Source organism: Rattus rattus, chromosome 4 (genome assembly GCF_011064425.1).
Source record: "Rattus rattus isolate New Zealand chromosome 4, Rrattus_CSIRO_v1, whole genome shotgun sequence".
Classification (NCBI taxonomy): domain Eukaryota; kingdom Metazoa; phylum Chordata; class Mammalia; order Rodentia; family Muridae; genus Rattus; species Rattus rattus.
This window is the reverse complement of record NC_046157.1, coordinates 133572057-133585231: the sequence shown is the minus strand read 5'-3', so window position 1 is coordinate 133585231 and position 13175 is coordinate 133572057. Positions and strand designations below refer to the sequence as shown.

At 45.4% G+C, this 13175-nt stretch overlaps 1 protein-coding gene across 3 annotated transcripts in view; it reads right to left on the bottom strand.

Moving 5' to 3' along the window:
* Trak2 (trafficking kinesin protein 2) overlaps window positions 1–13175 on the bottom strand; it is a 59802-nt gene that overhangs the window by 6233 nt on the left and 40394 nt on the right. For all 3 annotated transcript variants that reach the window (XM_032901157.1, XM_032901156.1, XM_032901158.1), the window contains exons 7-14: window positions 13095–13173; window positions 11360–11490; window positions 10883–10957; window positions 7809–7946; window positions 4452–4528; window positions 3918–4118; window positions 2261–2559; window positions 1007–1273 (exon numbers count right to left, since the gene is read on the bottom strand). In XM_032901157.1, coding sequence (XP_032757048.1) covers window positions 1007–1273; window positions 2261–2559; window positions 3918–4118; window positions 4452–4528; window positions 7809–7946; window positions 10883–10957; window positions 11360–11490; window positions 13095–13173 — 1267 coding nt within the window. The remainder of the gene's footprint in view (window positions 1–1006; window positions 1274–2260; window positions 2560–3917; window positions 4119–4451; window positions 4529–7808; window positions 7947–10882; window positions 10958–11359; window positions 11491–13094; window positions 13174–13175) is intronic.

Below are 13175 nucleotides of genomic sequence, written 5' to 3'. Positions count from 1 at the left end.
AGGGAACACTATTTACTCAAAAGCAAAATTAATGCACAAGCTATAATTATTCAGACTTGGGAATCTGGCAGGCACTTTCTTGGGGGAAAAAAGCTGTGAATATTTCCTGCCAATGACAAACATAAGCTTCAAGTGAAAGTCAGTTTTAGAAAACTGCTAAGAGCTTGGAAACGTCCTAATATTTACAGCCTTTCATGCTGATGGAATTGGTAGTGACACTAATACGCCATGTGATGGAAAGTGTCAACATCCGGGTATTTGTGTAACTGTCTTAACAAGCAAGGCAGGTCACCAACCATGCAGGGCAAACGTTCCAAGAGGACAGGCACATTTTCATGGAAACACACATGAGAAATGCACTGACAGGGCTCCACACTGCCCAGTTCTCATCTGATTCAAACAGCACCCACGGTTCTCGAAAAGGCGATTAAAATACTTTCCCCTTTTCTACCACATGCATCTGAGAGTGTATTTTCTCACATTTTTCGTATAAAACATTGCATCAGACTGAATACAGAAGTTATTTTATAATGAGAATCTTCAATTAAGTCAGAAATTAGAGACTTGCAAAATTGTAAAACAAAACCATTTTCTTACTATATCCAACACTGTTGTTTTTCAGAAACCAGTATTTGCATAACAACTTTTATTTTTAAATGGGTTAATTTTTTTTAATAAGTTCTCAGTTTTTAGTCTAACTTAATTAGTTAGACATAACCTATATAGACAAACCTGAGATTCTCAGAGACTTTTAAGAGCATCAAGGACCCTGAGACAAAAAGGCTTTCAAACCACTGACTGATCTGACCTCTCGCTCTGCCTAATTACTCCTGCAGGCTGGTAGGAGAGGGGGGAATTGGGAACATCAGCAGTGCTGTGGGTTTGTACTGTTTTACCTCCACTAATGGGTAAGCTCCAGTGAGACTGTGCAGGGGTAGCTGATAACCACAGCAGGACAATGCAATGTACTGGGTGCACGGCCATATTCAACTACACCTCCTCTCACCTGAAACTGGTCCCCCTGCTGAGGTCATGGGCGGCAGGAAGATACCCGTTACTGGCGGAGGTGGTGCAGGCTTCTGCTCCAGTTGAAGAGGCTGCTGAACCTGAAAAGTGATCCCCACTTCTTCATCCTCCTCCAAATCCGAGATGTGATAGACGGCATCCTTGGGCATCTGTGTGAAGCCTTTAGTGATGACGCCTGGGCGTGGATCAAGGATGGTTCCCAAGTTTGGTTGAGCGAGCTGCTGCCAATGATGTAGCGTCTGTGATCCTGAACAGGGAAGAGAACAGGCAAGCTTTACACTTCCCACAAACCCTCAGCCGTGGGGAAGCTAGAATCATGTGAGCGACAACAGTAATGACAGACACTGAGTTGGTTTTGACATCTTTTAAAATTTGTAAATTTAAGTTCCCTGTAGAAGACTGACATGACATGGATTGTCTGAGCAATAACTTTTCTATTTCAAAAGACGATCTTCAAAGGGACATCTAAAGAAGGGGAGGAAAAAACCCTAAGATTTTTCAACAGGACCCAGGCTGCTCAGGCAGGATGGAGGCCGCCCACTCAGGGACAGGCTGCGCCCTCCCAGGTGGCAGACCCAGTATCCACCCAGCGTAGCCGATGAACTCGGAGGCAGACACCAGGCACTCAGGTTGGAAATCCCTTGGGTTTCCTTGTGCTTCTGCTTGCTCGGGTGACAGAGTGGAGAACATGTCCCTTTGTGCCTCTCCTGAGTCAGCAACTCTAACCAACGCTGGAGCAAGGCAGGAGTCTACAGGGGTCTGCTTGCACTCTTGCTTTGAAAGGAACTTTTAAGCACAGCATTAGAGTCACATGTGAACCATTATTATCCCATAAATCAGGTATTTATTTTGAATTTAAGTTGTGCTTTAGGTAAACCTGAACTGAAGGAGAAAAGAGCACAGACGTAACTGTGTGCCTCTACAGCAGGGGCATTCCTCCCGTTGCTCCTCTTCATTCATCGCAGCCTGTTGGTCCTACCACATGACTGCTATCATTGGGATCCCTGGCAAAAGTCCGGATGAGGGCCTTCCTACTTCCCTCTTCCACCGATGCTAAAACGCCAGGAAAGAACGAATGGCTGAAGACTTGGTGACTCAGGTCTCATCACTCACTCACTGTCTGCTACGTGGCACCACAGCACAGCCAGCCAGCCTGTGCACAGGGTGCTATCTGAACACAGGCTTCTACTCTAGGAAGACATCTAACATTCACACAGCTTCTAAAAGCTGTTACCTTCCAGGGGCTTGACAATCTGTAACTTTTCTGGCATGAAGCCTCGAAGGCAGCCGGCACTGCCGAGCTCCGTGGTCTCTGACTGGTCAGTGCAGAATGAGGCAAGGTTCTCCGTGAGGGCCTCACAGCTGCTAACTTCTTCCTCCTGCTCAGCCAGAATCTGGAGCTTCCGTTCACATTCTTCAGCGAAGAACTGCTTCTCACTTAGGTAGTTCTGTCTTCTCAGGCTAAGGCGATGCAATGCTGTAGCCAGGTCACTATCTTCAGGGAGTCCTGGGGGGTCCCTGGGATGAGCGTTCCTGTGGGACAATCATATTCAATGATGAGACTGTAGACTGAATAGTCTAGACCTCTCCCTTCTACAGTGCTGGACATTAAAACAACAACATAATCATCAACAATACTGTTAGCACAACAGTAACTGTAACGTATTGCACTGGCTGGTTTTGTGTGTCAACTGACACAAGCTGGAGTTATCAGAGAAAGGAGCCTCCCTTGAGGAGATGCCTCCATGAGACCCAGCTGTAAGGCATTTTCTCAACTAGTGATCAAGGGAAGAGGGCCCAGCCCATTGTGAACTGTGCCATCCCTGAGATGGTGGTCCTGGGTTCTACAAGAAAGCAGGCTGAGCAAGCCAGGGAAACCAAGCCAGTAAGCAGCACCCCTCCATGGCCTCTGCGTCAGCTCCTGCCTCCAAGTTCCTGTCCTGACTTCCTGTGGTGATGAACAGCAATGTGGAAGTGTAAGCTGAATAAACCCTTTCCTCCCCAGCTCGCTTCTTGGTCATGACATTTGTGCAGGAATAGAAACCCTACGACACACATCATTTCCAATTACCCCTAGAAAGTAAAATATGTTATGTTGTGCTTGCTAATTTCCCCTCCTCATTTAATTACGAAGCTGCAGGTGTGTCTACTTTTATGTTCAGGTCAGGTACTCCCAAAGTAAGTATTAGCACAGGTCACTGAGAGCAAGAGGTACCATTGCTTTATATAACTGTGAATGAAGACAAAGCTAGCTATACACTATTACATGTTTCTTTATCATGAAAATATGAGTAGAGTGTGGTGGCTCATGCCCGTAATCCCAGCACTCAGGAGACTGAGGCAGGGGAATCACGATTTTGATGGTAGCCTGGGATGTATAGGAAAACACCCTACCTGAAAACAAACAAACAAACAACAACAACAACAGAGAAATAAATAAATGAGGGAAGGAGGAGGAAGGAAGGAAGGAAGGAAGGAAGGAAGGAAGGAAGGAAGGAAGGAAGAAAAGAACAAACAAACAAGCAACTGGCTCTGAGAAAGGTGTGAAAACATTTCATTTTGGAGCCACAAACATCCTCGAAAATGCAGTGTATCTGAAAGAAAGCAAGGATTATAAATTACAGAAGACTGCCTTCTCATAGGTCTTTGATGCACCTCCTCCCCACTTTTCAGCAATGAAATTGAGAAGTCTTTTAGAATTGATGTAGAAGAAACATTGCAAGTGAATGCACACACTCTCCTAACAGCACTGCGGCATGATGTAGGCATCAGAATGCAGTGAGAACGCTGGCTGCGGAACCTTCTGGACAGTGTGGAGGGGTGCTGGGGTCTGAGTACTGGAATCTGGTATGCTAGCACGGTAAGGAATGCAGCCCCCGCCCCCACCTTACCCTGGAACCTCTATGCTGCTCCCTGGGTTCAGGAGTGTCCTGTCCTCTGTCTGCTGAGCACCGGACTCAAAGGGCTTTGCTGTCATGATAACACTTGAACGGTTGGAGCCTGGGATGGGCAGCAGCACTGGGAATGTGACAGAGCGGCCCCGTGTGTCGTTGGCAACCTTGACAGTATCAAACACCCGTTTCTGCTGGGCCCTGTCGGAAAGGAAGCATCCACTCCTGTCAGTCTCCTGAGCGCTGTACACACAGGCACAGAACCAGACATAAATCCATCCCGAGAACTCTCATTTGGGGAAATTGAGAAAGTAACTTTGGTACAAGGAGAGCTCCCCCATGGGAGGAGGACCTGCACAGCAAGCGATTCACTCCTGACTGGCAGTCATCACTCCATCCTGTGGCTCCTTCCCTCAGTGCTGAGGGATCAAACCCAGGACCTCACACTGCCACCCATGCCTCCACCACACAGGCGTGACGCTTTTAACTTTCTACTCGGATGGTGCGGCAACAGTCCTTGTGACCTGGACTTACTTTTGTTTAAAGACAGATTCCTCATCCAAACTCAGCTTTTTACGCATGGTCCCTTCAATCTCAGCTGCCAGTGACTCCTAAGGAAAGGGGTTCAGGATTAGTAAAGTGATATTGTGTGTCAACACACAGAGCAGAACGTCTGACAGGCTGCAGACCAAGGCCTCTTCTTGCCATGCTGTAGTTCTGTGCTAATGTTTCATATGTGAGTTTGATGATCTGCTCAGAGATGAGGGCTCAACCAGCATGGCTCTCAGCGGGGTGGACTGAGGATGGCTAGTTCTGGCCTGATTTTTAACATCTATAGATACACAGATGGAGGAATGGATAAATACATAGGGGCATGTATGAAACATATACATGCCCTGACTTGACCATCTGAGAAAGTACAGAAGCCATGATACTTTAGTGGCAATTGGCACATCTGCAACCAGGTCTTGGACTCAGAATGTCATTTCTCAAAGTCTCAAAGTCACCAAAGCTCCTTGGAGAAATGGCTGACTCCTGGGCTGGGATAAAAAAGAACAAAATTTGCATGAAGGAGATCCTATTGGTTCTATCTGGGACAACTTGAGACTCAAAATAAATAATAAAAGTGGCTTATAATCCACTGAGTAAATAACAACCCATGCTTCACACTGACTAAACAAATAAATGTGTCAGAAAAGCTCTTAGTAAAAGGCCATTAGTAAATACTGAAAAAAAAGAAAAAGGATGGAATTAGAAAACTGCTACTTGGAAATGATTAGCTTTAATTGTCAACTTGGCCCAGTCTAGAATCATCTGGAAAAAGAGACTCAATGAGCAACTGTCTATGTTGGGTTGGCCTGTGGCATGTCTGTAGGGGTACTGTTTCAATTAAGTTAACTGAAGAATCCCCAGCCCACTGTGGGCAGCTCCATTCCCAAGGCCAGGGGGGTCTGAACTGTATAAACTGAGCTGAGCGCAAGCAAGCAAGAAAGCAAGAGAGGGCGGATCCTTCATTTTTCTCTGTTCCTGACTGTGGATGTGATACGAGCAGAGGTTTTAAGCTCCTGACCTGACTTCCCACAACAGACTTGCAGACCTAGAATCATGAGATAAAACGAACTCTTTCTTCCAAGTTGCTTTTTTGTCAGAGAACCGTATCACAGCAACTAGAACAGTAGTCACCACAGAAATTACCAAAGAACCTGGGAGGAGCTGAAACCAACGGCTGAAAGTTCCATGAAGACATTTACCCTTGATCACTTGGTTAATGTACTATCTGTTAGCTTTCACTCACAGGTAGTTCATTAATAACATATTAACCCTCAAGGGTAAATAAAACAGACAGGTAACATTTTAACCAAAAATTCACAGTTAGTAAACACTGACAATAGGATGAGTGTACTGGGTGAAATAACATAACATTACCTCACACTGAAGTTAAGCACATACCAAAGGTATCCTGTTTGGTTTTTTTTTAATATTTATTTATTTTTTGTCTGTATATGTAAGTGTGTGTGGAAGTCAGAGGACAACCCTGTGGAATTAGCTCTCTCCTTCCAGTTTTATGTGGTGTGATGGTTTGAATATGCTTGGCCCAGGAAGTGGCACTATTAGGAGGTGTGGCCTTGTTGGAGGAGTGGTAGGCATGGGCTTTAGACCCTCATCCCAGCCCTGGAAGCCAGTCTTCTGTTTGCCTCTGGAACAAGATGTACAACCCTCAGCTCCCCTGCACCAGGCCTGCCTGGATGCTGCCATGCTCCCACCTTGAGGATAATGGACTGAACCTCTGAATCTGTGAGCCAGCCCCAATTAAACATTGTCCTTATAGGAGTTGCCTTGGGGGCTGGAGAGATGGCTCAGCGGTTAAGGGCACTGACTGCTCTTCCAGAGGTCCTGAGTTCAATTCCCAGCAACCACGTGGTGGCTCACAGCCATCTGTAATGAGATCCGATGCCCTCTTCTGGTATGTCTGAAGACAGCTACAGTGTACTTACATATAATAAATAAATAAGTAAATCTTTAAAAAAAAAAAAGAGTTGCCTTGGTCATGGTGTCTGTTCATAGCAGTAAAACCCTAATTAAGACATGTGGGTTCTGGGGATTGAACTCAAATCTCCAGGTTTGTGCTGCAAAGGCCTTTTACCCACGGAGTCATCTTGTTTGCCCCCAAATATATCCTTCAAAGGACATTTCTAGAGCAGGGTGCAGTGGCCTGCACATGAAATCTCAAGTAGTCAGGAGCTAAGGCAAGATGATCACGTGAGCCTAGGAGGTTGGAGCTAGCCTGGGTAGTGTAGAAAGACACTTCTAAAATAAACGAATGAATGACTATATAAATGAGGAAATAAACACGAACCATAGTTTACAAGTAGTAGAATAAGAGGCATTGTTGGGAGAAGCAGGGAAACCTGAGAGAGCTCTGTGGATGAGACGACAGTGTGTACTGAGTCAACTCCCTGATGACAGACGGGTGTAGTGCCACTGCTCAGGCACACCGTTCTCTGCACTAGGCACTGTGTCTGCCTTTAGTAAGCACTAAGGGATAATAGGGAGATCTGCAGCTTGCTATAGAACAGTTCGGGAAAATACAAACAATGAACCAACCAAACAAAAAACACCGAGAGGAAAGAGCAAATATATTATGTTAAAAAACAAGGAATGTGGGGGTTGGGGATCTAGCTCAGTGGTAGAGCGCTTGCCTAGCAAGCACAAGGCCCTGGGTTCGGTCCCCAGCTCCGAAAAAAAAAGAAAAAAGAAAAAAAAAAACAAGGAATGTACGTGAAGGGTACATAAACATTCTTTGTACTACTATTTGGAATTTTATTCTAAGTTCCAAAATATTTCAAAATTAAAAATGAAAGAAAAGATGATGACGTGATAAGCTGCAGAGCCCCTGCCCAGCATGTACAGGTCGTGAGTTCAACTCCCTCCAGTGGCAAAACAATAGTGTTAAAAAACAAAAACCCAACCATATGGTCTAGGGTAAGGTAAAGGTGCAGTCTAGACAGTTCTGTCCTTATCAGCTATGACAGGGAAGGAAGGGGAGATGTGAAAAAGTTCATTACTGAAGAGGAGCATAAGGAACAGGTCAGCAGGAAGAGCGACCAGGAAAGGAAAGAAAGAAACTAACGGTTAACACATACACACATGCGCATGGGCACACACTGTACAACACAGGCTGGCCAGTCTGTGCTACACAGTGGCAAGCTGGAGGCCGGCCTGCTGCATACAGTGATGTCTCAAAACTCCAGAGGTGCACATACCTTGCTAACAAGAGCAAAGCATGTTCTGTCTGTTCTAGCTATCTGACAAGTCACACTCTGGAAAGCAGAACCTGAATTTCCTTTCTTTTCTTCTTTTAGGAACATGGCGGTTTGCATTATCTCTTACCCCTGCAAAAACCCCATAAGCCTGGGAGAAGCAGAGATGAGCGGAAGGGCCGGCTTTGTTCCGAAGCTCTTTTATTTCTTCTTGAGACTCATGTAACATTCCCAGGCACTCCATGTTTCTGTCCTGTAACTCGTGAAGCTGACAGAGAGAAAAGGAGGACACTTTATTACCGCTCCAGACAACCCTGTCTACCATAAATACCAAGCAAGGAAAAGGCACTTTGAAGGGGTATTGGTTTTATCCAGGGCCCGGCAGACTGTACAATATCATTTCAACAACAGACTCTGAAGCAAACTCAGTAAGAGCATCTTCATGTTGAGCTGCCGGGGTCTGGGAAGCCTTGGGCAAGCGCTGTAAAGATGCAACTTTCAAACCTGAAGTGCAGCATGGGCCCACTGAACTGTCAATTCAGTGTCTGATGGCTCATGCCCCAAACACCCGGGAGGACATAAAGGTGCTAACCAGTCAGATTCAGCATGATAATCATTTGCTCATGAACCTCACCCTGAGGTCTTTAAGAGACAAGATCAAGATTTAGAAAGTGACTCATTTAATGTGAGAGTGTTAAGCAAACAGTCCCCGACCAGTCTGAAAACCTTTTATAACAATCTGGCAAAAACATACAATGCAGAGTATATTTTCACTGAAGACATTTCTGCACGTGTAGCATGTGTCCAGTACTTCAGGATCAGTGCTTTGCCCTTCCTCCCATTTTAAGAGACTGGCAGAGGCCTCCTTTCTTCCCCATGCTGCAAAGCCATCCTGAATGAGGAAGACCTGAACTTATGGGGCGTGTGACCCACACCCACTGATGCATCTGGAAACACCAGAAGCATCTTGTACTAGGGAGGGGTCAGAGTGTGTGAGTGTGTGTGTGTGTGTGTGTGTGTGTACACTGCTAACATGCTTCACCACACCATCAACTTTGTTGGAAAAGCTGGTATAAGACATTCCTTCAGATAGAGGAACCGGGGCTTCTGCCCACCTGTCGACCATGTTAGCTGTGGACAGCACTCTGAGCAGACGCGCTCTGTGCAGACGCAGACACAGCAAACGCTGCCCCTGAGACTCTGGAGCTGCTCCCATCAGCAGCAGGCGCAATGTGACTACTACAGAGCTCTGGGGAGGGAAAGCTCTTAAAGCAGCCAGTCTCGGAGAAAGCTAGGCTGCAGGGCTGAGGAGACTCAGGGCTGGGGCCCGTCTTCACACAGGAAGGTTCAGTAAATGCTAACTAATCCTTTTAAAACAAAATGTGTATTCTAAGCTGAGGTGTAGAGGCATACCAGCACTGGGGAGGCCAAGGATCCCAAGTGTGAGGATAGCCTGGGCTACATACAGAGTTCCATCCTATCCTTAGGCTACATAGAAAACTCAGTTTCAAAGTTAAACAGATAAAGTAAAACGCACATGCAGTTCTCACTTGATCAACTGAGTATAAACTCAGAATGGCATCTAGGAATAGGTGACTATTATGAATGCTGCACTGACACTGAGTTAAAGTACACAGACAGAGTGTAAGAACATTGTGCTACTATGCTACATACTTGGAAAAATACTTATTCGAAATGATCTTACTAGGGAAGTTAACACATGTTGATAAAAAGTCCTATATTGAATGGAAGACCCAGATATAAACCAGCACATAATTATAGCCACTTTATTTGTGAAAGATGCCAAAAGTACATAGTTAACAACAACAACAACAACAACAACAAGTCACAAAAATCACAGCTTCTCTGACAAAATGGTGCTGGGAAGCTGGGCCTGCACATGTAGAAGACTGGGACAGGATCCCATCTCTCACGCTGCACAGAAATCAACTCCAAAACAAGCAAAACATGAACATGACCTGAGTCTCTGAGACTGTTCAAGGGAAAAATGTGGGAAAGTCTTCTAGTAAGAGGCACAGGCAAGGACTTCTTGAATGGGACCACAGCTGCTCAGGAGATAAAGATAGGACTTCATGTGAGCAGAGGGCGTCTGCACACAAAGGAAGCAGTTAATCAGTGAGCAGATAGCTATGGAATGGGAGACAATCCTTGCCCAGTGTGAGCTAACAGAGGGCTAATGTCTACAATGCACGACTAAGGCCGAGACAAGAAACTAGGCAGCTGATCAACACAGGAGCTAAGGAACAAACAGACCTCAAAACAGGAAACCCAAATGGCCAATAAACACATGAGAAATGTTCAGTCAGATGAGGGCTGGTAAGGAGGTGGGCAAAGTGAACCCTTCGGCAGTGAGGGCAGAAAGGCAAGCCAGTCGTCCATCTATGTGGAACTCAACATGGAAGCTTCTCAAAAACCAAAGCCAGACCTACCATATAACCCTGCTGTCTGTCCCGTGCACTTACCAGCACACTCCAAGCCAGCATATCAGATACTTGCTCCCCAGTATCACAACACTATGCCCCCCAGCTATTACAGAACCAACCTAAGTGTCTAAAACAGAGGCACAGTCAAGAACATGTGGGTGTACCGGGTAAAATCCATTTCAGTCGTAAGTTAGAACAAAGGTATGTCATTTGTAGAAAAATGGATAAAAACTTGAGGCAAACGTGAGCGAATTAAAACAGTCTCAAAAACAGCCTGTTTTCTCCTAGTTGTGTTTGTCACTCTTACATAGCTACATAAGATGCCCATGTATGTGACAGAGGGGCAAAGGGGACAGCGAAGGTGGGGGTACAGGAGGTAATGTCCTTCACATATGATATATACGCATTTAAAAAACCTAAAGAAAATCAAGGTTTTCTCTTACTCAGGAGGAAGGATATCATGACTAGCTTTGGAAACAAAACTTTTCTTTTTTTTTTTTTTTTTTTAGGTTCTTTTTTTTCGGAGCTGGGGACCCGAACCCAGGGCCTTGCGCTTCCTAGGTAAGCGCTCTACCACTGAGCTAACTCCCCAGCCCCGAAACAAAACTTTTCAAATGCTTTCTTAGATCTTAATACATCTCAACTGTTTGTTGTTGCTGCTGTATTCCAAATCTGGCAGTTTTTACTTTTTACAGAGAAAAGTAAAGACGAACTCCTTGTTCCCCTCCTGCACTATGGAGAGAAAGGAATCGTTCCTTACCTCCATCGTCAGCTGTCGCTGGGCATCTTTGGACGCCTGCAGGTGAAGTCTCAGTTCTTCCTTCTCGATCACATGCTGACAACACACAAGAGGGACACGTGAGGCACTCCCTCCCGGGGAGCGTAACTACCTCTTCCCTTCACACACTACCAGTGTCTGTGTGGGGTACAGGCTTAGCTTACAGCAGGGAGCCCATCACCAGTCGACTAAGAGTGATAATTAAAAGTACATGTGTTCAGAGGGTATGGGCCAGACATTCAGCATTGACATCACAACCTTCTCAGGAAAATCTGATATTTTTGCAAAAATAAATACAGCCTTGAAAGTTATTTGTGATGTCCCAGCAGTGAGGCCGCGCTGAGAAGGAACGGAGGGAACTATTTAAAGGGGAAGAGCCCGTGTACTCAGCGTGCAGCACTGAGAACGCAGTGCGCAGGACGGTGCTCAGGACTCTGGGCTGAGAGTGAGTGGACCCACTTCTTTCAGTTTGTGCTGAAGGTCTACGATCTGAGACAGCAGGGAAGAGATCTCTTCTTGGTACCGAAGCAGCTCATCGCTCTTTCCCGACAGCTCTTCAGTCATTCTGGACATCTGTGCATTGGTCTCACCTGGGGAGAGAAGGGACATTTAGAACCAGCATAAAGGTAGAATCAGCAGACACTAATTTATCACAAGCACTGGATGGCTATGAGAAACCTGTTAAACATAGAAAATTAACAAACTAGTGCTGAACTGGAGAGGATGCTGCTAACGAGAGAGATTACTTAAAACGGCAAATGCTAAGGAGCTGATTTAAGTGTTTTCTTCATGAAAACCATTTTTGTGACAATCTTCATGAAAGGCTCAAGGGAGAGCTAGCTAGCTTCATCATGCATCTCTCCAAGTGTGCCATTAAGAACACTCCCGGGACATAAATAAAACCGCACCAGCAGTGAAAATCAACTTTAGAGGTCTAACAGGAAACCTAGAAGGCAACTGCCCGGTCTAGGGCAGAAGTGAGGAAGCTTCTGAGAAGTTCTGTGGACAGACATTCAGACACAGCCACTAAGCCACAGCAGTGTCCCAGTGCACACAGATCTAAAGCAGAACCCTTAGAACTGGATGGGGGATCTCTATTTCATATAGCAAACGTCACATCCAGACATAAACAGAAAAGCTACTTTTCACTTTTTAAACTAGCAGACATCCTCCCCCTATCAGAGGGTGGCAGCTAAGAACGGAAGGGACGGCAGAGCTCCCGGGACACTCGATTCTCCGATAAAACGGAGAAGGTGGGTGATGAAGTGGGAAGGAGTTAGGTGCGTTCCTTCTGGGTCACTAATATGCTAGTGATCAAGGTACCCCATTTTGAGGCCTACACTAAAATGAGCTAATGGGACATTATTGTCAGCATAAAAGGCTATATATTTATAGAGTGATTTAACAATCTCTTTCCATCATTTAAAAAAAAAAACTTTTTTTTAGTTCACATTCCTTAAAAAATGAAATACATCCCTTAACAACACAGCCTTGACAACGCTTAGTGAATGCTTACCACTTTGGAGCTTTCTGATTTCAGTATAATGAGTCCTCTCCCTGACTATTCCTGCAAACCAAATGAGAGCTTTGATTTCTCTTTCTAAGATGCTACAGCTAATTTATAGAAATCCAGGTCTTTACTTAGTGATTACGGTAGATACAGATAAGTATCTCAGAAACATATGTGTCTTAATTAGGGTTGTGGACACAATGTGATATTCTGATTTTCAGTAACTGAAACTTTGATCCTCAAAGTTTGGTTGGAAACTTAATCTCTGGTGAAGCTTGGTGCCCAGTGGTGGTGCTGAAGCGAGGAGGAGGCTTTATAGTACAGCTTAGCAGGGGGATTCTGGTCCTTGGGTGCTGTCTTCAGAGAGGATCGACACTGTCGGTTTCTCTAAGGGGCCCAGTTCCCTAAACAGCAAGCTGTATCGTGGGTTTGGCTGCTTCTCCATAATGCCAGTGTCCTTCTGTTTCTCCATCACTATGATGCTTGGAGCCCCCAGCCACAGAACTGTGAGGCAGACGGCTGCTTCAGTTTGTAAGTAACCCAGCAGCCGGTACTTTGTTACAGTGATGCAAGAGCAGACCAAGACAGCAACTATTAGCCCTGGATCTAGTGAAACCACAGGTCTGAGGAGTTGGAGATGGCCCACCAAACTGCCCTCCCCCCGCAGAGTATGTTACTACTTACGAAGTTCATTAACACAGTCATTGATGAGCTTTTGTTCCTTCTCTTCATAGGTAAATGTTTCTGTCTTGATGTGACAAGCCT